Genomic DNA, 26,132 nt, shown 5'->3' on the forward strand with positions numbered 1-26,132 from the left:
GACTTATTATGGGGACATTTTCTCCAGAGAATTGTCCTTTTTTGGCAGTATTCCAGTGTTGCCTGGGTGAGATGATTTTGAGTCATTGAAGCTGTGATCAGAATTAGGGGGATCGGAATCGGTAGTTAAAGCCCTGAAGCTCAGAAGTGTCAACTGCTCTTTTCACGTAGGATCTTTCAATTGCTGCACTTTAATGTATTATTTTTAATTTTATTGTTTTAAAGTAGAGTTAAAGTAAAACTAGGAAGGAACCAGGGGGTTTATAGCTGTACATAGTCTATGGTAGCTTGCATAGGAGAAGTGCTTTGACATTCAGAGAGAGTGGCTGTTCTTTCCAGCTGAGCTCAGATGGAGTTGTTGGTGTGTAACTGTGCTGGAGGCTCTGCTGTGGGTGCCTGGCATGTCCTTCTCTGTGCTTGGCTTGTGTCCAGTGGTTTCCTGTTATGGGGCAGAGCAGCTCAGATGCAGCTGCTGCTGGGAGCTGTCTGAACACATTCTATTCTCTCCAGTTCCCTTTCAGCCCATCTATTCTGCATCTCTGCTGCTGTGGGAAAGGCATGGGTTTTGGCAGAGTGAGAGGGGATCTTTTTTTTGCAAATCCTTTCTCAAAAATCACTGATCTGTACCTCTTTGGTGACTGAAGGAACTGCAGCAACCAGCAAGAAGTTTCAGCGTGAGAGGGAATGGAAGGGGAAATGATTTAAAAGCTTCCAAGTTTTTGGAGCAACAAGCTTCTGAGCTAAATATTTCCATTTGGATCAGTGGATGCAATTGTACAGGCAGGCTTTCTGCAGCATGGAAGAAAGCTCTTTGCTCTATAGAAGCATTTTCTCTAACTTTCCCCAGCTCTGTGCCCATCACTTGAAATCTGTGTGCACGTGCTAAATGGGTATTTTTCATTGTGGTGGGGTGAGGAAGTTTATTATGCTCGGATAAAGCATCCAGCTGAAATGGGACAGTTGTTTTCTTGCTGTCTGCCCTTCCATGTTAACCGTGTGTGATGCCCAGGTGTCTTCAAAGCTTCATTGGCAGCACAAGAGGAAACAGCCTCAGGTTGTGCCACGGGAGGTTTAGGTCAGAGGTTTTGGTTAGGTTGGTTTAGGAAAATATTTTTCATGGAGAGAATTGTCAAGCCCTGAACAGACTGGCCAGGGCAGTGGTGGAGTCACCAGCCCTGGAAATGTTCCAAAAACATTTGAATGTGACACTTAAGGACATGGCATCGTGGTGATGCTCGTTGATGGTTGTGATCTTAAAGGTCTTTTCCAACCTGAATGATTCTGTGGTAATCTTGTAAAACTCCAAGAAATAGTTTATTAGTTCAAATACGCACTTCGCAGTAATATTTTATTTAAATATATTACATAACCAAACTGTTAAAGTTCCAGTTCAGCCATCAATGAGCCCTAATTCCAGGATTTGATAAGCCAAATATTTTTTTCTGATCAAAACAAATTTCAGGCTGTTTCAGGGTTTTGCTTGTGTGTTTATTTACTCTGCCAAGGAGGAGAGAGGAATTTTGGTAGGTGCAAAATGAAGGTAGTACCTTGTGGATGTTTTGTGAGTTCACTGTTTTGTTGTAAAGCGTTTGAATTTTAAGTGGAAAAACTTTGCCCACCTATAATTACCTTTAATTTTATATAACATACTGCGCTTGATTTTAAGTAGATTGATCAAAGACACTGGGAAATTACACCATAATAACCAGTGAAATGCATGTACACTTGTAAGCCTTTCCCAGACTTTAAGCTGCAGGAGATGCCCATGATTCCCTAAAATTTAGCCTGAGGCAATTGAAATTATTTTTAATAATCAAAATCATTGGTGGCAAATCTGTTTTTTCATGCCTGGTGCCAAATGTATTTTAAAAGCCCATCACGGGTTGGCCTTTTGGGTGCCAGTTTTGGCAGAGATGGTGGTTCCTGACACTCCTGGTGAGCCTGGCCGGGCTGGCAGAGCCTGCAGAGGGCTCCTGGTAGCTGGTGAGTGATGAGCAGGCAGGCAGTGAGCTGTGTTTTGAGCTGTCAAAGTGAAGGTGTGAAGGGTGTGTTAGTGCTTATTTGGCTTTCATGCAAAGAGCATCACGGAGCTGCTGAGAGACATTCCTGATTGCTGGCACCAGGAATGGATGCACCTCAGCCTCTGGTGCTGCAGCCCTCTAGAACCCTTTGGGAGCTGGTCCAAGGTTTTTGGCAGTTATTTCAGCATGGGTTTTTGTGCTGATTGTGTGCAGTATGTTGGGTTGTTCACATTGTGCTTTGGCTGTTGGGAATGCAGCTCGTCCATCATCTCCTCTGAAGTACCTTGCATTTGAGGCTCTTGCCCTTCAGTCTTATTCCCACTCTTGCCCATCTCCCTTTCTGTCCAGCAAACATTTTCTCTTTTAAAAGCACTCTCACAAGCCAGTGAGAACAGCACAGCTATCCAGGGGAAATCCAGCGAGGAATGTCTTTATAGAGGGAAAACATCAGCATCAATAAGAGCTAAAATCTGTCTTGGAACAGAGTGACACAAGCCTGGCCTTCTCACATTATTGAAAAATTAGTGTAATATTAATGATAACAGTTTGGGTTGGTTTTGCATGTGAATTATTAGTTGTCTGGGTTAGATTGTTCATCTTACTGACCAGGGTGGAGATCCAGGTGTTCTCAACCCCAAGGTTTCCATATCTGCTGCTAACAGGAGGAACCTTATGGCTCCTGACTCTTGCTGATCTGAAGCACCTTCCCTTCACTGTTCATTAATATTGATTACAATCAGGGTCAAGTCCTTTTATTATTCTGTCTTCACTTGTTCTCATGTTATTCCATGTATTGCATTGTGGATGTGTAATGATGCGACCCCCACGTGGGCTTTTTGTGTCTCTTGGGACAGTTGGAGCTGGTGGCTGTTTTTAGAGGTGTTCTTAATTTTATTTGGAGTTTGTGGGGTTTTTTTTAGGCTAAAGTCTTCCTATTGAAATTTAATTTAGCTGGGATGGTTTTATTAGAAACCAACAATCTAAAAACTGCGGTCATTATATTGAAAACTGGAGTTTGCTGGATATGAAGACCTGGCTGGGTTCAGAGGGTGATAAATATTCCACGTGGGTGCAATTTCCACTCTGCTGAATAGTCTGGTGATTAAGAGATTCTGAAAGACAAATTAAGAACATGGAAAGAAATTCTTCACGGTTCTGCTGTTCATCACACAGAGAGAGGTACAGCAAGGGATGTGTCGCGAGTGTGCAAAGCGAGCAAGCCCTCGGCAATTCCGCTCTGCACAGAGCTCCCTCCAGCCAGCCCTTTTGGAATGATGGAAGCAGGATGCTTTCCCTTGCTTTCTAACCCATTGCTGTTTCTTTTTCCTCTCCCCATTAGGCACCTCCACAGAGAACGACTGTGCTTTTGAACCCGACTACGCAATTCCTCCTCTCCCAGTGACCGAAGGTATGCAGCACATTCGGATAATGGAGGGCATGTCCCGCTCCCTTCCATCCTCCCCCTTACTCACACATCAGTCTATCAGTGTTCGGCTCCAACCTGTGAAGAAGTTAACTGGTAAGGACTTAAATAAAGTTCGCTGGGGCTTTTAAGGTCCGTTGGTGCAAAAATCTGTAAGAAAAAAAAAAGCTTTGAATGGTTTCTGTATGGAAGTCATTCCCTTGTTTGTTGCAGCATCGGCTTCAGTCAAACCTGGGCATGGATTGGATGTTTGTGTTGACAGAGAAATCTTTCTTTGCTGAAAAAGGTCTCTCTGGTTTACAAATATTGTCTCATTTTTGTGATATTTCTATCAGAGTGTGTTTCAGTTCCACTTTGTGTTGCTGTTATGCACTGTGAAAGCATTGCAGTGGTTTTGAAGAAGTTGATGCTTAAATGTTGAATGTTGAGAGAACATCAGAGAAATTATGAACTTCTATAGCAAAGTTATACTTTGCTAAAAAAAATCTGAATGACAGATTTTTTTTTTTTTTTGGTTCATGCATATTTTTAGATACTTCTTTTTATTTATGTAACCTGTCAGGACTGTGGTATGAATACCTAGAGATGATGCAGTACTGTGATTTTCAAAAGCACTTGGAGTCCAACATCCATACAAAAGCCTGAAAAAAAGTATTTCTACTGGTAACAGTTTTTGAAAAACTTGCTTTTTGCCTGAAGTCTGACCCCCTCTGTGCCCAGCTTTATGGTCAGCCAGGGTCATGTGCTTGTGCCCAAGGTAGATGTTGGGCTGGGCTTTAATGTCCTTTCCAACCCAAATCATTCCATAATTCTACGATAACATAATCTTTTGAAGTTCCTAATCTGTCTGCTTTTAACCAAGGCAGCTTTTCATCCACAGAAAAGTTAAAATGTCCATTTTTGGTAAAAAAAAAACCTCAGGAACACATTCCACAGAGTGAAAGTTTTCTACGCAGAGGAGCTAAGGTCACTCACTCACATCTTAGTATCTGGGTTTGCTGGGTATGAAGACATGGCTGGGTTCACAGGGTGATAAATATTCCACGTGGGTGCAGTTTCCACTCTGCTGAATAGTCTGGTGATTAAAAAAACTAAGATCATTGTCATTCTAAGGGGTGAAGTAATAGTCAGCATAAGTAATCAGTTCTCCCCCTCCTGCCACCTCTTGTTTAGCACTGGCTGAAAACGTACTTAAATCAGCACATTCAACCTCAGTTTGTGTTATTTAATTTTTTTTTTTTTATAATAGTGGCTTTATTAACAAAAACAATGTTAAAAATATGTAATCAAGGGAAAGAAAACTCCCCACCCTCCCAGCCCAGGTTAAGTAATGGGAGACACCATTTTGGTGTGTGTCTGCAATAAAATCAGCACTCAAAAGTTACCGTGCTTGCTGCACAAAGAGCAGCTGATGTCGAAACAATGAGCTTAAATATTCTGCTATGCATCAAGGGTGTGTTATTGCTGACTCAAAGCCATAACTGTGATGAAAATAATGCAGGTGCTCTGTATACCTGCCTTGAGGACAGCAGTGCTTTCCAGGAGGGTGCTCAGGGGTGAGTGTATGTAAGTGCTTTTGGGAATTGATGCCAAAAATACGTGCATTAGGTTAATAAAGGAGATCCTGGGCTGAAAGACTCAGCTCATGATGTTTCATTCCACTCCTGTGGAACCCACCATTTGCAGAGGGTTTGCACAAAGCCCTGTGCTGCATCCCACTCCTCCTCCTCCTCCTCCTCCTCCTCAGGAAGGAGTGTTCATTTGCATATTGTACATTTATATGCGCAGGGATAATTTTATTCATCACTGTACTTGGCTATTGCTATTTTTTCTATTGAATGACAGATTGCAAGCATTGGGATTCTCTTAGAAAGAGCATGTGTGTGAGTGCCTGTGCAGAGAGTGAGGAGGGGAGAATATTAGCAAGAAATTTAGGAAAGAAATCGTGTTTTTCTAACAAAAACCTGGCCTGGATGTTTCCGTTTGGATTCTCAGAGCCCTGATCCTGCTGTATCCCGTGTGAATTAGCTGCTTCAGTGTCTTCAAAGAAATGGGCCTGGGGAACTGATTTCATTGCAGATCCTCTCTTTGAGAGCATTCCTCCCTTGTGTCTGGGGAATGTGGGAACTTTCCCTAAGAACAGAACTCATATAAATCAATAGGAATATTCCTATAAATCAGTGGGTTCAGGTAGTTGATAGCAGCCTCTTTCCTACAGAAGATGTATATTTTTTCACTAGATCCCTCAGAGATGGTGAGAGCAGGGCTGGGCAGGATGGAGGCTTGCTCCTCCCAGTGATACCAGTGAGGATCCACCATGTGGTTCTCAACACCCTCCAGGTCCATCTGGGCTGGGGACCTCAACACACAGCATGTTCTGTGCCACCATCACACATCATTTGTGGTGCTGGGGCCTTGTCTTCTCCCCATCCCTCTTGGGATACCCTTGCATCTCTTGGGAGCAGCCACAGGGAGTGTCACATCTCCCTTCTCTGTATCTTCAGCAGATGGTTCAATATTCTTTGATGTTAACTGTAATTGTGGGACTAAGGAACTCAGATCTCTCTACTTGAAAACTCAGTTTCTTGTGTAGTGGTGATAAACCCAGATTAATGACTGCAGCCCCCAGGCCCACATGTTCTCTCCAAATTGTTGTACCAGCTCAGCTGGGTGGGAGCGTGAGAGATGACGAGGCACAGCCTCAGGGGTGGGAGTGCTGGGGGGAAGCTGTCAGTGCTGGCACATGTGGGAAGTGGTGAAGTCACTGCTCCTGGAAGTGCTCAGAAAACGTGTGGCTCTTGCACTTGATTGCACGGTTTAGTGTGGCATGTGGTGGTGCTGCAAGGTTGGTGGTTGGGTTTGATCATCTTCGAGGTCTTTTCCAGCCACAGCAATGATTCTGTGATGTGAGTTGTCAAAGGAAGGGGACCAGGACACCAGTTGGTTCATCACAGGGCCTCAGGTCCGGTCCGGTCCCGGTCCCTCAGGTCCTTCAGGTCCAGTTTATTGAAGAAAGTATCAAACACTTATACAGCAAATAATAAGCTTATGAATATTCTGTAAGCCAAGCAATCTATTGGTTAAACTATACCATGAACTCTTCCTCATTCCTTAGGGGTTACATCTCTCTTTTCTCATGTCTTTTTCACTGTTTATTATACTACAGCTAGGCCTCAAGGACACGCTATCTACACAGGTGCAGGACTTGGAATTAGCCACAGCTTTGTAATTTTCTATTCTCTAGCAGCTAAATTCCCACCAGTGAGTGAGGTGAGGTCCTGGCACAGGGTGCCCAGAGGAGCTGTGGCTGCCCCTGGATCCCTGGCAGTGCCCAAGGCCAGGCTGGACAGGGCTTGGAGCCACCCAGGACAGTGGAAGGTGTCCCTGCCCATGGGCACGGCAGTGGCAACTGGATGATCTTTAATGACCCTTCCAACTCAGGCCATTCTGGGATTCTGTGTTTTAAAATAAAATAAATCATCAATGGGAAGGATTTCTGACAAAAGTTTCAGTTGCTGAGCCCAGGCTCCAGCCCTGCAGTGTTGTGGTTGTGCTGGGTGGACAGTGGCCATTCTCTCCCTCGCTGTGTATTGTTTGTTTGAGCATTAAGTGAAAAGCAGCTGATGATGGTTCTGGTGAATAATGTGTTTTTCCCTAGTGCTGCTCATGGAATACAGAGCTTGGCCTTGCTCACAGCTTGTGCTGGCAGGTGTGTGTGAGCTGGCATTCCCTGCTCTGCCACACCTGAAGATGCTCTGGGGGCTCTGCCAGCCTCCCTTGCCCAGCAGTGCCTGGGGTATGGGTTAATTTGGGAATTCTCTCTGTCTCTGGCAGGATCTGTGTTGGTGTCAGTGCCACTCAGGCACTCAGCCACCTGATGGTGCTGCAGTTTGGCTCATGGCAGCCTCGCTCTGTAAGGACACAGCTCCTCACCTGTGTGGGGCTGTGCCTACCTGTGGGCACTCTGTTTTCACAGATACTAGTTTGGGTCCTTATTAGTGTCCAGCCATTCAATAATTTCAATTATTTCAGTTCCAGTTATTTGCACACACTGCAGAATCATGTTGTTTTGGTGCAGCCCTCCTGATGCAGACGTGTCTGGGCTGGATGTGAGTGATCCTGTCAGAAATTTGTGCCGACTCTTCAATGTGAACAGTGCAACCTGTCCCCAACCAAGGGGGTGCTGCAGCTTTAAAGTATCCTAGGGCTTTAGAGCCTTTTAGTATAAATTGTTCCCAGAATCCATGTCACAACTCCTTATATGGTGCTGCCTTTTTTTTCCTTTTCCTCTTAGTTGCCATGACAACAGCAGCACTGCGCCATTCATCAGCTCTGGTCCTGGGCTGCATCACCAGCCCCTCAGCTTACTCCGAAATATTCGGGAGAGCATCCATGAGTCAGTCACTCTGCTCTCCTGATCCATTATTTCCCTGCTCTTTCAGCAGTTTGCTCTAGGAAAAGAGCAAATTAAGCTGCACCACAGAAAGAAACCGTAAAAAAAAAATCCTTCCCCCCCCCCCCACAGGGGAGGCGTAGAGGCTACATTTGCTGCAGCGTTCTGGTAGGAATTAAAGCAGCTCTGTAAGACTGGGAGAGACTTGCCGAAGAGGGAAGGCTGTGTGTCCATGAGCCGGTCTGGAATCCTGCTGGAGCTCGTTTCCTGGCGCCCAGAGGATGTGCAGGTGATGCTCGTGGGAGCAGCGGGCGCCGCAGGGAGACGGCGCTTTGTGGTTTTGGGAGCAGAGCTTGACATCAGCAGCGGGAGGTGTCACCTGTAACATCACCCTGACGTGGGGAGCAGCAGGATGGAGCCGGCGCTGGGGAGAGGGAGGGATCAGAGGAGGATCTGTGCCAGAGGGCTCTCCAGGCTGCAGCAGCCCTGAATTCCCAGCCTGGCTGATGGGGAGAGCAAGCGGAGCCCTGTGAGTATTCGGACGATTTGTCGCGCGCGGTCTTGGATGGGGATTGTGTTGGACATCCTCCTCTAACTGCAGAAAAATCAGTGTACAATAAGGGATTGTGGGGCTCCTAGTTGGTAAGGAAGCCATTACTAGGAGGGAGTTAGTGTCAGATGGAGTGATGCTGCTGCTGGTTATTTGTGTTCTAGTTGTTGCGATCGTTTTACATAATCTGAGTTTGTCACCTCCTTGCTCAGATGTGCAGAATTTCTCATACAAAACATAAAATGAACGTGCAGTGAAAAAATTTGATTTCTGAGCATTGCTGAAATAGAACTACTGAGGAATGACTTGAAAATGCTACAGACACCAAGTCGTTTGTTTTCAAAATGTTAGAACAATGGGATTGAGATAATGTTTTCCTTTTGTGTTCTGAAATGACCACAAATTCGATTTGAGTGGATTATAAAACTCCTTTGTGCTGAGGGAAAGAAATATTTGCTTTTCACTGAAAGAGTGAGCTTCTAGAAATAAAAGTAAATAAACAACCATTACCAGGGTAGAATTTGAGGAAAAGCTGTTGAAGTGCCTGATGCTCATGTTGCTGCTAATTTTTGAAGGATATTCAGATTGTTGGTGTCAGGAGAGACTGCTCTTTTTAAGGTATTTTTATACCGTAGTGTTTGCAGTGGGCTTACATTTCTTTTCATTGAATTCTCTGTCATGCTGTCAGTGTGACACTGATCTGAAATTCCTGTTGCTGTGTAGGAGTGGAGGTTGGGTGGGAGGCCCACCCCGTGTCTCAGAATGCATAGCAGTGCCAAGGACCCAGTTACCTGGAAAATGCCAGCAGATTTCAGTGCTTCCAGTGTATAATATATTTTTTCTGGGCATAATTAATTTTCTGTTGAAGTTTCCCTGATCCCTTGCAATCTCTGTCTGCCTAGAGGTTTCATGAGTAGAAAACTTGCGTTTTGTCAGAATAACTGAGTTGTCCCCTTTTTAGAAAACGACCTAAAATACACACAACTTTTCATTGTGGTTTGACCATCTGGATTTTGGGTCCTGTTTTACGCTCTTAATGTGACAAATCCGGATGTCTCAGGAGGAATTCCTTCATGGAAAGGGTGGTCAGGCACTGGAAGGAGCTGCTCAGGGTGGTGGTGGTGGAATCCCTGTCCCTGGAGGTGTCCAAGGAATAACTGGATGTGGCACTCAGTGCTCTGGGATGGTGACAAGATGAGGGTCAGACACGGGATGGACTCGATGATCTTGGAGGTCTTTTCCTTTTCTGAGATTCAGAGATTCTCAGAATAATCTCAGTTATTCTGGGATTCTGTCTCCAGCAATGCAACCTGCTGGGGAAGGCGGATCCTCGTTCAGTTACAATAACATATGCTGAGTATATTTTTCCTGGTGTGCCAGTTCTTACTATCCATTTTTGGGATTCTTCATCCATTATTTTTGGGACATGTGATTTGTTTTGACAGGCTCGTACTCAAATGGAAACCATTTGGGCTTGCAGAGATGAAACAGGTGGGTGAATGTGTCCCTGTGTACTCACAGATGGACTTTTGTCTCTGTCAAACCAACGTAATTCTTTGTGGGGAATGAGAAAATTTCTGATTTGAATTTTTTTGGAGCTCCAAAACTGTCCCTGAAATTTATTCAGATAAATACTGTGTTTGTAATTTTTGGAATTAAACCAAATCCTGTGTTGAAGGGTTTTTGTTTGTTGGAGACCTGTCAAACTCATGGTATTTCTGCATTAATTTCGGGATAGTTTGGATGCAACTTTTATTTTCTTAAATAAAGGGAAGGAAAAAGCTGGCATATCATATTTATTGGCTTTTGAAAGACACTTACCAGTTCTAGCATGGATTTTCCTCAGTGCTGTTTTCAAGACAAACCCTATCTGTCTTATTTTGACACCCAACTGTCTTTCATTTTGACAGAGCAGAAATTGCAGTAGAAATATGCAGAAAATCCCTTGTTTTTTCCCTTGGTGGGGGTGTGAGGTTTTTGCAGAACCTTTAGAATTTGCTCTTCCCAAGGTTATTTTTATTTGCATCGAGGCTGTTGGAATGCTCAGCCTTGCAGAGGATGTGGTAAACATGTCATCACAGCAGTGGAGCTGGGAAAAGGTGATAATAGCTCTGCATTTCAGACACTTGTGTAGATGCTTAAACAGAGGGAGAACCCCAAAAGTTTCTCTAGTGTAGATAGTGTTTAAAAGGCAAAAACATTGCATTTTAACTCCATGGGTTTTCAGATGCTCAGAGAGAGAAATTGTCCTTATTTCACACTGGGGCTGCACAAAATGGAGCATCTGTCACGATTACACTTGTGGTGTGTGAGAATTTTTAATTTTTAGACATAGCTGAAGAGGTTTCTATAGCAAGAGGAGGTGGTGCAGAAAGCCTCCTGTGGAGTTAAATCAGGCCATCACTCTTGCCTTGGCTGCGTCTTTGCTCCTACTCCTGGAACGTGCCTTCAGAGTGTCCTGTGCACTGGGGAGCAGAGGGGCGTTCACAGGATGCACTCATGGGGAATAAGCCCTTGCATTCTCCTTGTTTTCTAAGGAAAAGGCCTCATCTCCAGCTGGGCACGTTCTTTGGTCCTCTCCAAGTTCTGTCACAACAGGACAGCCTGTTTTGGGAGCTTCTTGCTGTGTGAAGGAGGAATGACCACGCAGAGGTGTTGGCTTGAGTCACACGCCCAAAGATTGAGCAGAAATTATTTTCTGATGTGATTTGTACCTGGCTGGCTCTACCCATGCAGGAAACCTTGATTAGGTTCAATTAAACTCATGGTCTTATCACCAAGTTTGGGATGATGCCGCGCATGAGATGTTCCAGCACAGCGTGAACAGGGTCCTGGTGGGGTCATTGCAGAGTCACATGCCAATTTTTCATCACAGATCCCCTGACTGATGCTCAAAGCATGCAGGAGGTTGAGGATTGAGCTGGATCTTTGGCTCTGGACCCTTGCTTTGGCGCCTCTCTTCCCTTGCTCTGTGGTGATTTTCCTGGAGCAGCTGTTGATGCTCAGGAATTCCTAGAGAGCTTGGCGCTAGATAAATTCCCTAGATTCCTAGATAGAGGAGCTGCAAGAAAGATGGAGGAGGAGTTTTAACCAGGGCTTGTGGTGGCAGAATAATGGAAAACAGCTTTAAACTGGCCGAGGGTAGGTTTAGATTGGATATTAGGAAGAAATCCTTCCCTGCAGGGGTGGGCAGGCCCTGGCACAGGGTGCCCAGAGCAGCTGGGGCTGCCCCATCCCTGACAGTGTCCAGGGCCAGGTTGGACAGGGCTGGGAGCAACCTGGGCTAGTGCAAGGTGTCCCCATCCCTTTTGATTGCAGTGGAAGGCTTAAACTTGAAATTTCTACAAGCATTTCCTCTGCAGAGATGAAAGCAGGATCAGGACAAAACAGGTTTTATCCCTGTTATGCTTTTCTTTATATCTTCTCAGCCGTGGAAGTGAGTAGGTGTAAGTGAGAAAGTGGTTTTCAGAAGGGAAGTCACCAGCTGGGTGTGTTTCTGTCAGTGAATGGTCCTGGCTCTGTTGCATGCCATGGCTGGAGCCCTTTCAGCATGGAAAAGGGCCCTGCAAGTGCTGCCTTCCCATTATTTACTTTAATCCCATTATTACTTTAATGTCCCCTGGTCCTGGGACATTGAGGCTTTGGTGCACACAAATCCTGTGACACCACCAGAGGAGTTTTGGGTCTTAAATCTGCTCCGTGATGAGGAGCATGGCGCTCCTGTGTCAGTGACAGTCTGCTTCAACCATCTGTGTTCACACAAATAATCTCATGGTTATTAGATGTTTCAATTAAATCCTTGAGGCGTGACATGTGTCCTTGTCCCTGCTCCTCTGTGGAAGGGAAGGATGATGAGCAGTCATCACTCCTCAAAACAGAAAATTCCAACAGCTTCTTTAATTTTGCAAGGAAATGAAGAATTGGAAAAGGAAATAAATTACTGAAAACTGCAGATGGCTGAATTAGAAATTTTCTTAGGTAAAACCCACCTTGTAAATGCAGCATAATGCAGTTTTTCAAGTGTTAACAAACAAGTTCAGCTAATTCAGGCTTGTGCCTTCCCAGGTAAGCAGGATATATTCATTTTAAGGATAGAATATTCATTTTAAGGATAGAATATTCTGTGACGCTGCTACCAGCGGAGCAATAGGGATCCTAAATGCAGTTTCATATGAATGGAACAGTTTTGCATATATGTCAGTGTAATTACAGCTCTGGTGGTATCAACTAACCCAACTAAATTAGTTTTAGCATCACAGAATTTGAATGACTTGCACAGAAATAAAATTACCTTAGCTGTTCTTAATCTCTTGCCTTTATTATAAAATGCTGTTATCAAGGAGTGAATTTATATTGGCTTGTAACTGTGTAGTCCTGGTCATAAACTGTGGTTTATATAGTGAGCAGGATCCAGTCTGTCACGTGCTCTAACTTGGGATTATTTGGGCTGTGAATGGTCAGATATTTTACAGTTTACTCTTCTCTCTTTTATGGTTACAATATCTTGGTTTGCTCTTAAGGATATGGTGGGAGAATGAATGAGATTTTGTTTACGTGCAGCTTAGGCTTACTGCTGGCCTTTGCCCTGCCACTCCTGTTCCAATTTAATTTGCTGCTATAATTTGATACCTACCTTTGATCATTCTTGGCTCCTTGTAAAATACTTCAGCAGCACTCTTGCAGCGCTGTCTGGAGCGCATTTGTTATTCTTTTTCAGTTCCTTTCCAAACCCCTCGTGCAGGTTTTAATTTTTTACTGCTGTAATTACAGAGAGTCAGAGCAGTGGGTGCAGGCACTGCAGAGACAGGGTGGCAGAGCTTTGTTTGGGAAGGTGGAGCAGGTCAGGAAAGCAAACTGGGCTGGGCACGAGGAGCAGGAGGTGGCCAAGGGTGCTGAATTACTTCTCTGCTGGATAACTGCTCGTTTATAACTCTCTTAGCACCAGGCAGCTGGCAGGTGCTGGTTGTGGCATCGAGTGCTAAAAAGGGCTTGGAGGGAGCTCTGGGACGCTGCATTGGCCTGGTGTGTGTGTGGAACATGTTAATAGGAGGAGGTCTGAGGGGCAGAGTTGACCACAGAGTCACAGAATGGTTGGTGTTGGATTGGAAAGGACCTTAACAAGAATCCAGTTGAGATCTGAAGGGCAGAGTTAATCACAGAATGATTGGGGTTGGACAGGACCTTAGCAAGAATCCAGTTGAGGTCTGAGGGGCAGAGTTGACCACAGAGCCACAGAATGGCTTGGATTGGATTGGATTGGTTTGGTTTGGTTTGGTTTGGTTTGGGTTGGAAAGGACCTTAACAAGAATCCAGTTGAGATCTGAAGGGCAGAGTTAATCACAGAATGATTTGGGTTGGAAAGGACCTTAACAAGAATCCAGTTGAGGTCTTAGGGGCAGAGTTAATCACAGTCACAGAATGGTTTGGGTTGGATTGGAAAGGACGTTAACAAGAATCCAGTTAAGGTCCAGTTAAGGTCTGAGGGGCAGAATTGGTCACAGAGTCACAGAATGGCTTGGATTGGAAAGGACCGTAACAAGAATCCAGTTGAGATCTGAGGGACAGAGTTGACTACAGAGCCACAGAATGGTTTGGGTTGGATTGGAAAGGACCTTAACAAGAATCCAGTTAAGGTCCAGTTAAAGTCTGAGGGGCAGAATTGGTCACAGAGTCACAGAATGGATTGGATTGGGTTGGGTTGGGTTGGAAAGGACCTTAACAAGAATCCAGTTAACGTCCAGTTAAGGTCTGAGGGGCAGAGTTGACCACAGAGTCACAGAATGGATTGGATTGGATTGGAAAGGACCTTAACAAGAATCCAGTTGAGATCTGAAGGGCAGAGTTAATCACAGAATGATTTGGGTTGGAAAGGACCTTAGCAAGAATCCAGTTAAGGTCTGAGGGGCAGAATTGGTCACAGAGTCACAGAATGGATTGGATTGGATTGGATTGGATTGGATTGGATTGGATTGGATTGGATTGGATCGGGTTGGAAAGGACCTTAACAAGAATCCAGTTGAGGTCTGAGGGACAGAGTTAGTCACAGAGTCACAGAATTGCTTGGATTGGAAAGGACCTTAACAAGAATCCAGTTGAGGTCTGAGGGACAGAGTTGACTACAGAGTCAGAGAATGGTTGGGGTTGGATTGGAAAGACCTTAACAAGAATCCAGTTAAGGTCCAGTTAAGGTCTGAGGGGCAGAATTGGTCACAGAGTCACAGAATGGATTGGATTGGATTGGATTGGATTGGATTGGATTGGGTTGGAAAGGACCTTAACAAGAATCCAGTTGAGGTCTGAGGGGCAGAGTTAATCACAGAATCACAGAATGGCTTGGATTGGATTGGATTGGATTGGAGAGGACCTTAACAAGAATCCAGTTAAGGTCCAGTTAAGGTCTGAGGGGCAGAATTAGTCACAGAGTCACAGAATGGCTTGGATTGGATTGGAAAGGACCTTAACAAGAATCCAGTTAAGGTCTGAGGGGCAGAATTAGTCACAGAGTCACAGAATGGCTTGGATTGGATTGGATTGGATTGGATTGGATTGGATTGGATTGGATTGGATTGGAGAGGACCTTAAGAAGAATCCAGTTGAGGTCTGAGGGGCAGAATTAACCACAGAGTCACAGAATGGCTTGGATTGGATTGGATTGGATTGGATTGGATTGGATTGGATTGGATTGGATTGGAGAGGACCTTAAGAAGAATCCAGTTGAGGTCTGAGGGGCAGAATTAACCACAGAGTCACAGAATGGTTTGGGTTAGAAAGCACCTTAACAAGAATCCAGTTAAGGTTCAGTTAACGTCTGAGGGGCAGAGTTAATCACAGTCACAGAATGGTTTGGGTTGGAAAGGGCCTTAACAAGAATCCAGTTCCACCCCTTGCCATGGGCACGGAGACCTTCCTGTGAACGCTTCTCAGTGTAAAGAAAAGTGGAGAGAAACATAGATTTGCACAATGGTTTGGGTGAGAAGGGACTTTAAAGCTATTCCAGAAGAGCTGTGTAAGAGAGTAAAGCACTAGGGAGATAAACTGCATTTCAGAGCTGTTTGTATTTCACTTGTTCTTGTCTTCTTTGGGAAGAATCATCAGTTAAATATATTTTTCTCATTTTCTAGTGCCTAAATTAAGCTTTGCCAATATCCAGATAGGATTTGACTGGCATGTTCAGCACAGACCATTCTAAAAAGCCCCACACAAGCCCCTTGGTGGGGACACAGTGACAGTGGGCACCTTTCCCTGAGCTTTGTCAGCTTCATGCAAGACAGGGAAATGTGTTTGCTTCAGTAGATGCTCATTAGTTTCTGATTTCTGTCACCTTGAAAGTTTAGCTTGAAATCTGAGCATTGTTAGAAATTGGTGTAACAGGTTCCTTCTAACCAGTGAATTACCAGGGTTGCCTATAATTTGATTAAAGTGACAGAGCTCTTTGCTGTTCTATAGATTAAATATCCCTTACAGTACATCCAGGTGCTTTTTGGTCATTTTCCCTCTATTTTAGTTCCAGTGCAATATCTGAGTCACTGAATTACAGAGAGAACTCCAGGACAGTAGGAGATTGAATGAGAATAATGCAATTCAGTCCATGTGTTTTGTACTATTCTCCTCTCATCTGTTTTAAATTTAACATTTAATGAAATAAAACTGTTGGGGAAAGGGATATGAGGGGTTGAGGAATTCTTTCCCCTCCAGCTCTGCCCTGTTTCTGTCTTTGGGAGGATCTTTGGGGTATTTGAGCAGAGGTTACGTAGGCTTAAAATATTGATGACGTGGTTTCATCCCATAGTCCCAGCTCTCCAGTCACTCTATTTATATTTTTTTTAGTGCAAACAAAGCCTGAAACTTCAAGAGTGACTGCAACAGAAATTTATTCCTTGTTTTCATAACAAGATGACTTAGAAAGCTGGAGCAGGTGGTGCTGCCTTCTTTTCTCTGCTTTCATCTTCCTCGTCTCATGCACAGGGTTCTACCTTGAGTCACAGATGAGGAAATTCTGCTAAAAAAGGCAATTCTAAGTGGCTTCAGAAGATGCTGAAAAGAAGAATTTTCCATGGGAAATGACAGGGGGAAGTGTACAGTGTGCCACAGCTCCAAGGAGTCAAAAAGACTTGATAAGTTTGGATGGGAAGAGGAAACTCCCATCTCTTCCTCCTGCTTGTCTGTATTTTAATTAAATAACTTATTTGCTGGCTGGTGTCTCCAGCACTGGTAAAAATCACTGTTCCACTTCCCTGAATGAGAGAAAATTGTTTATAATAATAAGCAGAATGGGAAATTGAGCTAAATTCCTTTTGGAAGCACAGGCTACAGCCAGGTTGGTATTTTAGGAGGAATTATTTTCTCTCTGAATATATAAATGTATTGTAAGCATCATTGTATTGCCATTATTGAACACTTCAGGCAGAAGTCTGTATTATTTTATTCTACATATATTTAAAATTCATATAAGCCTTTTCAAAACCAGGTGATTTTCTCCCTTGGAGCATTGATTAGCGATGTCTATTCAGACAGAAAATCATTTCGATCAATTATTTGGGAGGGTTTGTAATAATCTCGGTTAGATAGGTAATTATTTGGTTTAATTATACTTTTTCAGAGGACCCACTCCTTTTTGAGGTCACTGAACGTATTCTTGCTGATATTTTCTGTGCCTTGTTCATGTGGAGAGAGACAGAGTGGAGGAAAGAATGTTCCAGGAGGTTTCTGTGGTCCCATGGGATTGCAGAATCCATTGCTTTGGAGAAGGTTGTTTCTCAGTTTTGCAAAGGAAAAATAAATTTCAGGGGCAGTAATAGGCAAAACCTTCGTGTTACACACATCTACAGTTTAAAAAATAATTTCTACATTAATGTAATTGCCTTTTTGAGCTCTCCTTTCCCGTTGCTTGGCCTGATATCAGCTTGCTGAACTCTCTTCCTGCTTTTATTTATTCTTTTCCTCTTTCCACCTGTGTTTCCTTCAATTTTCTTGTTTCAGGGCCTTATCTCCTAAACTAAACATGTTTTCTGAAAGTTTTGGAACGAGTGTGATGTTTCCAGACAACACATTGTTCTCACCACTTTTCTGTGCTGCCCTGCCCTCGCTGCTGTGATAATGTGGGATGAGAGGAGAGAGGCTGGGAAATGTAATTTAAAAAGCTTTTATAGTCTCAAATAATAGGAGAGGAAAAAACTGTTACACAATGGATTCTATAAAATAATGCTGGATTATGTAAAGAGGATGTTAACCTTCATTGTGTGTATTGTCACTGGTTTAATTTTAATTTTTTTAAAAATATATACCTAAAAATCCTTATTCCACACAGCTGGTATATTATTTCTTCTGGTTTCCCAGAGAAGCTGTGGCTGCCCCATCCCTGGAAATGTTCATGGCTGGGTTGGATGGAGCTTGGAGCCAGCTGGTCTAGTGGAATGTGTCCCTGCCCATCACAGGGAATGGGATTGGATCATTTTTTAAGGTCTTTTCTAACCCAAACCATTCCAGGTTCCCATCACAGGGAATGGGATTGGATCATTTTTTAAGGTCTTTTCTAACCCAAACCATTCCAGGTTCCCATCACAGGGAATGGGATTGCATCATTTTTTAAGGCGTTTTCTAACCCAAACCATTCCAGGTTTCCAGGATTTAATGCCACAGCAACAATATTCATGTGGTCCATGATTTCCTATCTGTGGCTCTTACCTCAGCCAAATAAAGGGTCCTTTGGGCCCTGGGTGGTGCAGCTTTGCTCCCTCCCGTGTGCAGCCGTGCTGAGTGTGACAGTTATTTGTTCCACGAGCTCCGTGGATCAATAACTCTGCAGCACTGAAAACATTTCAGTTCGAGGGAGATTTCAATAAAGTGAGCTCTGCACAGCCCTGCAGAGCTGCTGGGACACTTCCAGACACGAGCCAGGCTCTGGCATGAGGGAAAGGTGGCACTGGGGGATGCACTGAGCACCCGCTTTTCCTCTCTTTGAATCTGAGCTTCCAAAGTTTGCTCCCTGTTTTTAAAGAGTCTTAAAAAGTCAGGCTGCTGACATTGCAGTCACTAATGAAATCCTTTCCCTAGAGTTAGTCTGTCGCAGAATCCCAGATCTGCTTTGGGTGGGAAGCTACCTTAACATGCTAGTTTTGCAGTCCAGTGTTGCTAGTGACTTCCATCTTTACTCAATCCATTATATTTTTATAACTGCTTATTGCAGACATCCTTTTTTTTTTGGTGTTCTTGGAAGACATCATTTTCTGTGCTCAGAGAAACTCCAGTTGTGTAACATGAAGGATTATTTTCATGCTGTTTAACACCTGGAGTTGGTCGGTTTCATACAGAAAATCCTTACAGGAATAAGAGGCCTAAAGGACTGAGCAGGTACAGAATACTTCAAATAATTGTTTCATGCTTTTGTTAGTTTTTATAATTTGTGCCAGAAGCTCATCCCATGACTGTGATCATAGGATTTGCCTTTGCTCTCAGGAAGGGGTTCAGGACCAAGGCAAACCGTTGTGCCTTGAAAAAGCCACTTTTATAAAAAAGATCAATGTTATCCATTAACATTTGGCTGTAGAGTGTCAAACCAGGTTTTAGAGTTTATGATATTTCCATTTGTTATTTATTAGTAGAAGACTAATGCCCAAATCTGAATCTGTCAGGATAATCTGCATTTGAACATGAGTCAGAGGTGCTTAATTCTTGTACGTGAAAATCCTCCTTTCCTGTAAGCGGGTTATGGGTGAGTTAGGAGGAGTTTTTGTCTTTTTCCACACTTAGGGTATTTGTAATAACAGAAACTTTTCCTTGTGTGATTTCTCCCCACCTGTATTTACATGGGGAGGATTGTATTGACTTGAGCCTTTTAGAGTAGACTGTTGTCTGTGAGTCATGGTGTGTCTTGGCTGGTGGAAGTGTGTTTTTAAGGCTCAGGTTGTGCTTTTGAGGGAACAAAAACATAATAAAATAGATGCCAGGCCAGGCTGGACAGTGCTCTGAGCAATCTGGTGTAGTGGAAGGTGTCCCCTGCCCAGTTCCAGGGAGTGGAACTGAATGAGCTTTAAATTCCCTTCCAACGCAATGCAATCTGTGATTTTGTGACAATATGAAATGCATTAAAATTATGTGTATGGCTGAACTTGCAGTGTATGGAGATTTCACCACATTGGGGATAGGATGTTCTTTATTGCCCTCAAGAGAAAAAATGGTGGAAAGAGAAAAATTGGTGGAAAGAGAAAAAATTGGTGGATCAGCTTGTTGGATCCATGATCCGCATCTGTGGTCATCACTCAGTTCTGTGGAGAAGGCAGGAATTAGAGGGGCAATGGGCACCTCAGTGAGGACTAAAAGAGATCCAGAGTAAATGTAGAAATAAAACCCAATGGAATGGGAAATCAAATCCTTTCTTACAGGTGGGAGGTGAACTGTTCAGTGCAGATCTGTCAGAATATTTTCCACAGACCTGTGTCCACACAGCAAGTAGTGCAGTGATCACATTGCCCTCTCCATGTTTATTAAAATTCTCCTTCCTCTTTTCAAAAATACTTTTTAGTGCAGAACCTTCTAGTGACAATCCCATCGGTCATTAACATTTCTTGAACTCTGAAAATTCTGTGGGTTTTGTATTTTAGAACACAGTGTGCAATGCCACATGTGCATGGGATGATATATGGTCCTGGTGTCAGCCAGAAATGATAAAGAAAAGAGAGGTTATTTTTAATATATATTATTGAAATAACTGTTACTGAGACTTTGGTAAAGCATATTTATTAAAACTGCAATTACAAACTAAATATTAAAGGATTGACCAGTGCAGAATTATTACTTTAAACAATTTTCTTTGCCTTTCTTCTGCTTCACAGGGACTTTATAGTGAAAAACCATGCCTGTATCTCTGTTTTGCACACTCCATTAAAAAAAAAAAATCTGGTATCACTAATGTATAGCTGAGTTTGTGATCTGCTTGTGCATTGTCTGTCATGCCCTTGGACTTTCTCAGCCTTTCCTGGCACCACAGCAGCTCCCTGAACCCAAGAGATTTATTGCTGCCTCTTACCTGTTGAGCTTTTATTGCAGGAGAAGCAAAAGAGCAATCTCACAATCTTTATCTGCAGATCCCAAATTTAATTTGCAAGACAGGGAACTATAAAGATAAATTATGTAAATGGAGGGGCAGAAGCCACTGACCATCAGAATCAGTGCTGAGGGGCTTTTGAAATTAGCCTTTCTTTGTAATGGGCATGAGAGTTTAACTTGGAAATGCAATATAACAACCTCTGCATGTAACTTTTTCTCTAGTTCTCTTTCTCTGGTCTGGAATATATTTGAAGACTTTTACTAAACCACTTTTATTAATTTTAGTCCCAAAAAATGTTGTACAGAATTTCATGTCTTTTAGAGTTCAGACTGTTAAAATGTGGAGAAAATCCCATTTTTCTAGCACAAGTGGTCAGTGATGCTTTGTTACCGACACTTTTACCTTTTCCCCATCCTCTATTAAGTCTCTTGCTCTTTTATGGATTTGCAAGGATAAAAGTGGAGTGCTTCTTTTTGGCTTGCACAGTGTTAGCTTTGCTCTGCTCTTTTGTGTTGAGCACCAAACCTGTTTGGTCCAACAATGAGACTGTCTTGAAATTCAAATTTTATGTTCAAGGAGACAATTGCTGAACATAGCATTTACGTGTTCAGATATTTACAGTTAAATATCTTGAAACCTGATGGGCTCTGTGTACCTCTCTATGATCTTTGCTTTTTCACAGTTGCTGGCTGGATCCAGGCTCATTTGCTTCCTATAAAAGATTTTATTAAAGTAAGGAGAAAAGAAAATGTTTTCGAGTATCAGGAATGTGCCTCAGTGCTCACACACTTTAAAGTCAGCCTGTGCAGTTTGAAAGTTTAACCGAGAGCCATCTCCTTTGTAAAGAATGCAGATAATTTTTTTTTTTTTCCTGGCAAAAAAAAAAAAAAAAAAAAAAAAAGGTAACCTGATATGAGTCTGACAGTGTCGTTTAGTTAAGTGCTTCCATCTGTTGCTTGCTATTTCCCTTACTCATGACCTCTCTTTTTCTCTCCCCCTCCTTCTCCTTTAGCCCCTCTGAGGAAAGCAAAGTTTGTTGAGAGCCCTCGAATCCCCGAGTCCGAGCTTGGCTCCCCAACCCTCTCTGCCCAGAAGCTGGACGTGGATGCATTCTGCCCTGGTAAGCTGCATGCAAAGGCTCTCTGCAAACAGGCAGAAAGATTTTTAAAATGTATAATACGGCTCCTTTGGCTGGATGGTTGGTGGCACCTTCCCTAACCAAGTTTCGGTGACTTGGAAATTTGAATAAGCGTTAATTTCTGATAATTGCCCGTTTACGTTTGTTGCTTGCAGTTTTGCATGTGGCTGCTCTCCCCTCAGAATAATTTAGAAGGTCTAGAGAGTTGCTTTTGAGAAGATAAAAATGAGCCAATAAACATGCTTGCTTTAAATTTAATTTTTAATGCTGGTCTGCAGAGAGGCTGGAATAAAACCACGTCTCAGAAACATCATTAAACCAGCTAAAACAAAACTGTGGGACTTTGTTACCTGCATCCAAGAATATTGGGGTGTTAACTTTTATTTTGTTAAGAAATACCTTCTAACTTATGTATCCTGTAGCAGTTGCTGTGAAATGCATACATGTTGCTTGAGGCCTCTGGTTGAAAAATAAATAAAGTGGGTCATGTCCCTTCGTGGCTCAGCCCTGTTCGTGTCTGTCAGCTCGGGCAGGCTTTGCCTAAATCCCCCAAGCCCCAGCAAACCCTGGAATGTGCAGCTCAGTATCATTTCCACTGGCAAGTGGCAACCTGGGCAAGGCTAGAGACTCTGGAGAAGGCTGAAAACAGCAGCAAGTGTTTTTGGTGGATTCTGTGCTGAATTCTGCACATTCTTCCCCTGGCTTTCCTTGGTAATGAACCATACTCACTGTAGGCTTTGGATGGAAAAAAATAGTGTTTAATATGTTGAAATGGTGTGCAAATGTGTGATGTCTGCCTCTGAAATCTGTAGCTGCAGTCGCCAAGGTCATATTAATAAATGACTGTGAAATCAGGGTGTTGCTTATTCCTGTGGCTGATGAACTTGTAGAGTACTCAAAATTGGAGGAATTAATTGAATGTTGTCCAGATTTTGAATGTGGGCTTTCTTGAATGTATTGTCTGAAAGAGAAGTTGTCCCAGAAAATCAAAAGACAGTTCCTGTGCTTGGCAGTGCCTAATTTGAGACCACAGTTGCCTTGAAAAGTGCTGCTCCTTTTTCAGTCATCATGAATTACAATTAAAATTGTGCTGCTGCAGCCCTTTTTTCTAACTGAACGGCTTCAACTGTCATGTTTATAATTGTTAATAATTATAAACTTATTATGATTGCATCCACAGAGAATTATCATTGCATTGTAAGATTAAAAAACCATAAATTCCACATTCCCACACCCAGACTTGTGCCTCCCCTCTTCCAGAGCTTTGGAGGGCAGGACTCCTGCCAAGCCCAGGGATGGGCTTTGACAATGGGGATCTGCAATTTCTTTAATTTCTTTTTTCTCCTATTTGATCTCCTCCTCTTGCTGATAGTTTAGTGATCTGAAAGGAAAAGTGGAGTTTTGTACTGCCTTGAAGTGTCATTAAAGGAACATGAAGTGTCATTAAGGAAGGGAAAAAGTGACAACGGTGGAGTTGTCACAGTGGAACCAATAAGGTTGGAAAAGCCCTTTGGAGCTGTTGAGTTCAGCTGCAAACCCAGCTCTGCCAGAGCCACCATGGGGCTGTGTCCCCAAGTGCCATCTTGGTGTACTTGGAAAAGGGAAATGAGATCAGAGCAGAACAGAGCATGCCAGGGAAGGGCACGGGCTTGGAGTCGAGGTAGAAACTGCAGGTTGGAAATTCAGTTTGTTTCATTTTCCTTAAATGTGACCCCAGGGACCTGTTGGGAGCTGCTCTCTTCATGTGTGCCGTGTCCAGGGACTGTGTCCAGGTTTATGTTGGCAGCTGGGACAGGCAGGGGGAGAGAGCAGGATAGAATCCATTGGGGAAGGATTTCTGAAGCTGTTCAGGGAAGAAGCTGCCCAAATTTATGGATCCTTCTGTGAAAGCAGCAGCATTGTGAGGGCTGGAGGTTTTGCTGGTGTGGAAGGATGGATTCCAAGCTTGAGATGCTCCACCTTGGAAGGAGTGGGTGGTTGGGGGAGGATCCTTGTGTAAAGAGGGAAAGAAAGAAAGAACTAAGTTGTGGTCAGCTCACAGGAACCAAAGGGGACACAGCATCCAGCTCCTGGTTTTTTAGAGTCCTACTCTGGATCATGGCAAAGCTTCAGGCACTGCCTGGAATCAGTTTTCCAAGGAAATACAACTCCTTTCTTCTGTGCTAGGCTCACATTAACCCTCTTCTAAAACGTGTGCATCCTGTGAAGATGTAGCACACAGCGCTAAATCCTTGAGCGTTGCCAAGAATAACGGTGTGAGTTGAAAGAAGGAAAAAAAATTAGGCTGATGATCTGCCTGGCAATGGAGGGGAGGTGGAGTGGTTTTTAATGTGATCCCTGACAAAAAAATGTAATTAATTATGCACTTGAAAGCAGTTTAAAACACTAAATAGCAAAGAAAAGAGAACATCAGCTACTCTGCAGATATAGGAACAACGATTTCAATTTGAGATGCCGAGAGGTGAAATTTTGCTCGGTATCAAAATGTTTATTTTAAGGCTTCAGGCAAATTTCAGCACATTCCAGGGAGGTGGTTTCCTGAGCAACTGCAGTGCCCCTCGTGCTGCTGGGGGGAAGATTTGCTTGTGACATCCTCAGTGTGAGTCAGTGTGGGGGAGTGACGTGCTCCCGACGCTCCAGTGCTGAGGAGGGAGGAAGAGGATCACAATACCGAGTGGTATCATGGAGGGACATCCGAATACCAAGCACAAATAGTGAAGTTTTAAGCTTGGTATAATTTTTTTTTTTTTTTTGTTACATTCATTGTATAGAGAAAAGAATGTAGATATTTTAAAATTAATAAACCTTCTAAAATGGATTTAGAATTTGGACCGTATTTTTATAGTTGTTGCAACTAAGATGATGGCAATAAAAAGCTGTTCCATGACGTTGAAAAACCCCTTTCTACTAGAATTACCACAGAATAAGCTGAGTTGAGAGGGACCCACAAGGATCATTGAGTCAGGTTATGTTTCTGTAGATGTTTTTTAGTTGCAGAGGTTGTTGAGATTTCAGTCCTTGACTTGAAGTGTCCCAGGTGGGGAAGGAGCTCCTGTCCCTTCCCTGTGTGGGTAATGAGGCCCTGGCACAGGTCTGCCATCCCTGGAAATGTTCAGGGCCAGGTTGGACAGGGCTAAAAGATCTCCTCCAAGCCAGACCACTCTGTGACACAGCAGAGACTTTATAAGGAAGGTCTTGGAAGGTTTCTGATCCATCTTCCCTCTTGTCTCTGCTCCGATCCTGCAGACTCTGTTCAACAGAGGCATTTGTGCTTTCTTTCCCTCTTGTCAGCCCTCTGGGGCTGACGCCCTCACATCCATCACTGCTCTTCAAGGAGGATAACGTGGAATAGCAGGAATTGACCTTCAAACCTCTGCTGTTCAACTGTCAAACCTTTTCTGCAGTGATTCTGGTGACTCAGTTCCATGTGTAGGGGTTTTCCCCCACTTTATCACACCTCACTCCTGCCAAGAGACGCTGCTTGCGTGGTGAACTGTCCTGCCTTCTTGGTTCTTAATTGTGCTCACAAGGACATCTTTCTTTGAGCTGCTTTTTGTTTTTCGTGGTAGCTAAAACATGTTTTGACTTCTAAGTGCTCAGAAAATCTGTTGGAGATGGATGGTGCTTTCAGGTAATGGCCTTTTGCAGTTGTTTTGTGTAATTTATTACCTTGGCGTTGTGTTCCAAAGGCTAAGTCTGTTATGACATTATCTTTTAATTTGATTACCTCCTTCTTCAGAAATTTTGGGACACAGATCTTGAGTGTCTGGTTTGCTCGTTGCACATTAGGCTGGCAGGCGTCTGTTTCCATCGCTGATTGAGTTAGGAATCACTGCGGTGCTCCTGCCACAGACAGGGAGGGGAGTGATTTGCCATGGCAGCAGCACTTGTGTTCATCTCATCCCTCCTTTTTCTCTTCCTTTGGTTAAAGAATCGTTGAGCTTGGCATCTGCTTGCTGCTGCTTCTCTCTTTTTATCACGTAAAATGTGGATTTTTCGTTCTACATTATCCACGTGCTTCTCCTAAACACAGCAAAATGCTTCTCAGGTCTTAGAAAAAGCCCTTTAAGAGGGAATGTGGGAACCAGCAGTACTCTCTGATTTTTCATTGTGAGAATACAGGCACTGAGCCAAAAAAATCCTACAAAACCCCAAACAAATTTAGCCAGCAGGATTCTGGTCCAGCCTCTGTCATATTGAACAGTGATGAACTGGGAGGGGGAAGGAGAGGAAATAACCAAACCAACCGTGATCTGACAAATGGTTTTACTGTTGGATCTTGTGGTTGTCCCAGCACTGTCAAGCCCACTGACCTGAAGGGAATGGGAAATCATTGTGATCAGCCCTAATTGCAGAAGAGCCATAATTTGGCACATTGGTTGCCATGGAAGCAATTGACTTTTCTCATGCTGTTCCTGGGAGGATGCTGTTGGTTCCTTCTGCTAGATCAAGAGATGCAACCAGTTTCAGAATAAACTCGTGTATTACAAAACAAGCCCCACTGTTCTGGTCTGGAATTCTGGAATTCTGGAGTTCTGGGTGTGAATCCTTTTGGGATTGGC

The 26,132-nt window shown here is 43.4% G+C and overlaps 1 protein-coding gene across 12 annotated transcripts in view; it reads left to right on the forward strand.

Annotated features, from left to right (window-relative positions):
* Positions 1-26,132, forward strand: part of TANC2 (tetratricopeptide repeat, ankyrin repeat and coiled-coil containing 2) — a 148,889-nt gene that overhangs the window by 43,843 nt on the left and 78,914 nt on the right. For 7 of the 12 annotated variants that reach the window (XM_064733703.1, XM_064733708.1, XM_064733706.1 and 4 more), the window contains 2 exons: positions 3,360-3,539; positions 21,445-21,552. In XM_064733703.1, coding sequence (XP_064589773.1) covers positions 3,360-3,539; positions 21,445-21,552 — 288 coding nt within the window. Of the gene's footprint in view, positions 1-3,359; positions 3,540-7,818; positions 8,366-21,444; positions 21,553-26,132 lie in introns of those variants that run through there. The other 5 variants (XM_064733709.1, XM_064733711.1, XM_064733710.1 and 2 more) reach the window with 2 other exon arrangements.

This window comes from Zonotrichia leucophrys, chromosome 27 (assembly GCF_028769735.1).
Source record: "Zonotrichia leucophrys gambelii isolate GWCS_2022_RI chromosome 27, RI_Zleu_2.0, whole genome shotgun sequence".
NCBI classification, from domain to species: Eukaryota; Metazoa; Chordata; class Aves; order Passeriformes; family Passerellidae; genus Zonotrichia; species Zonotrichia leucophrys.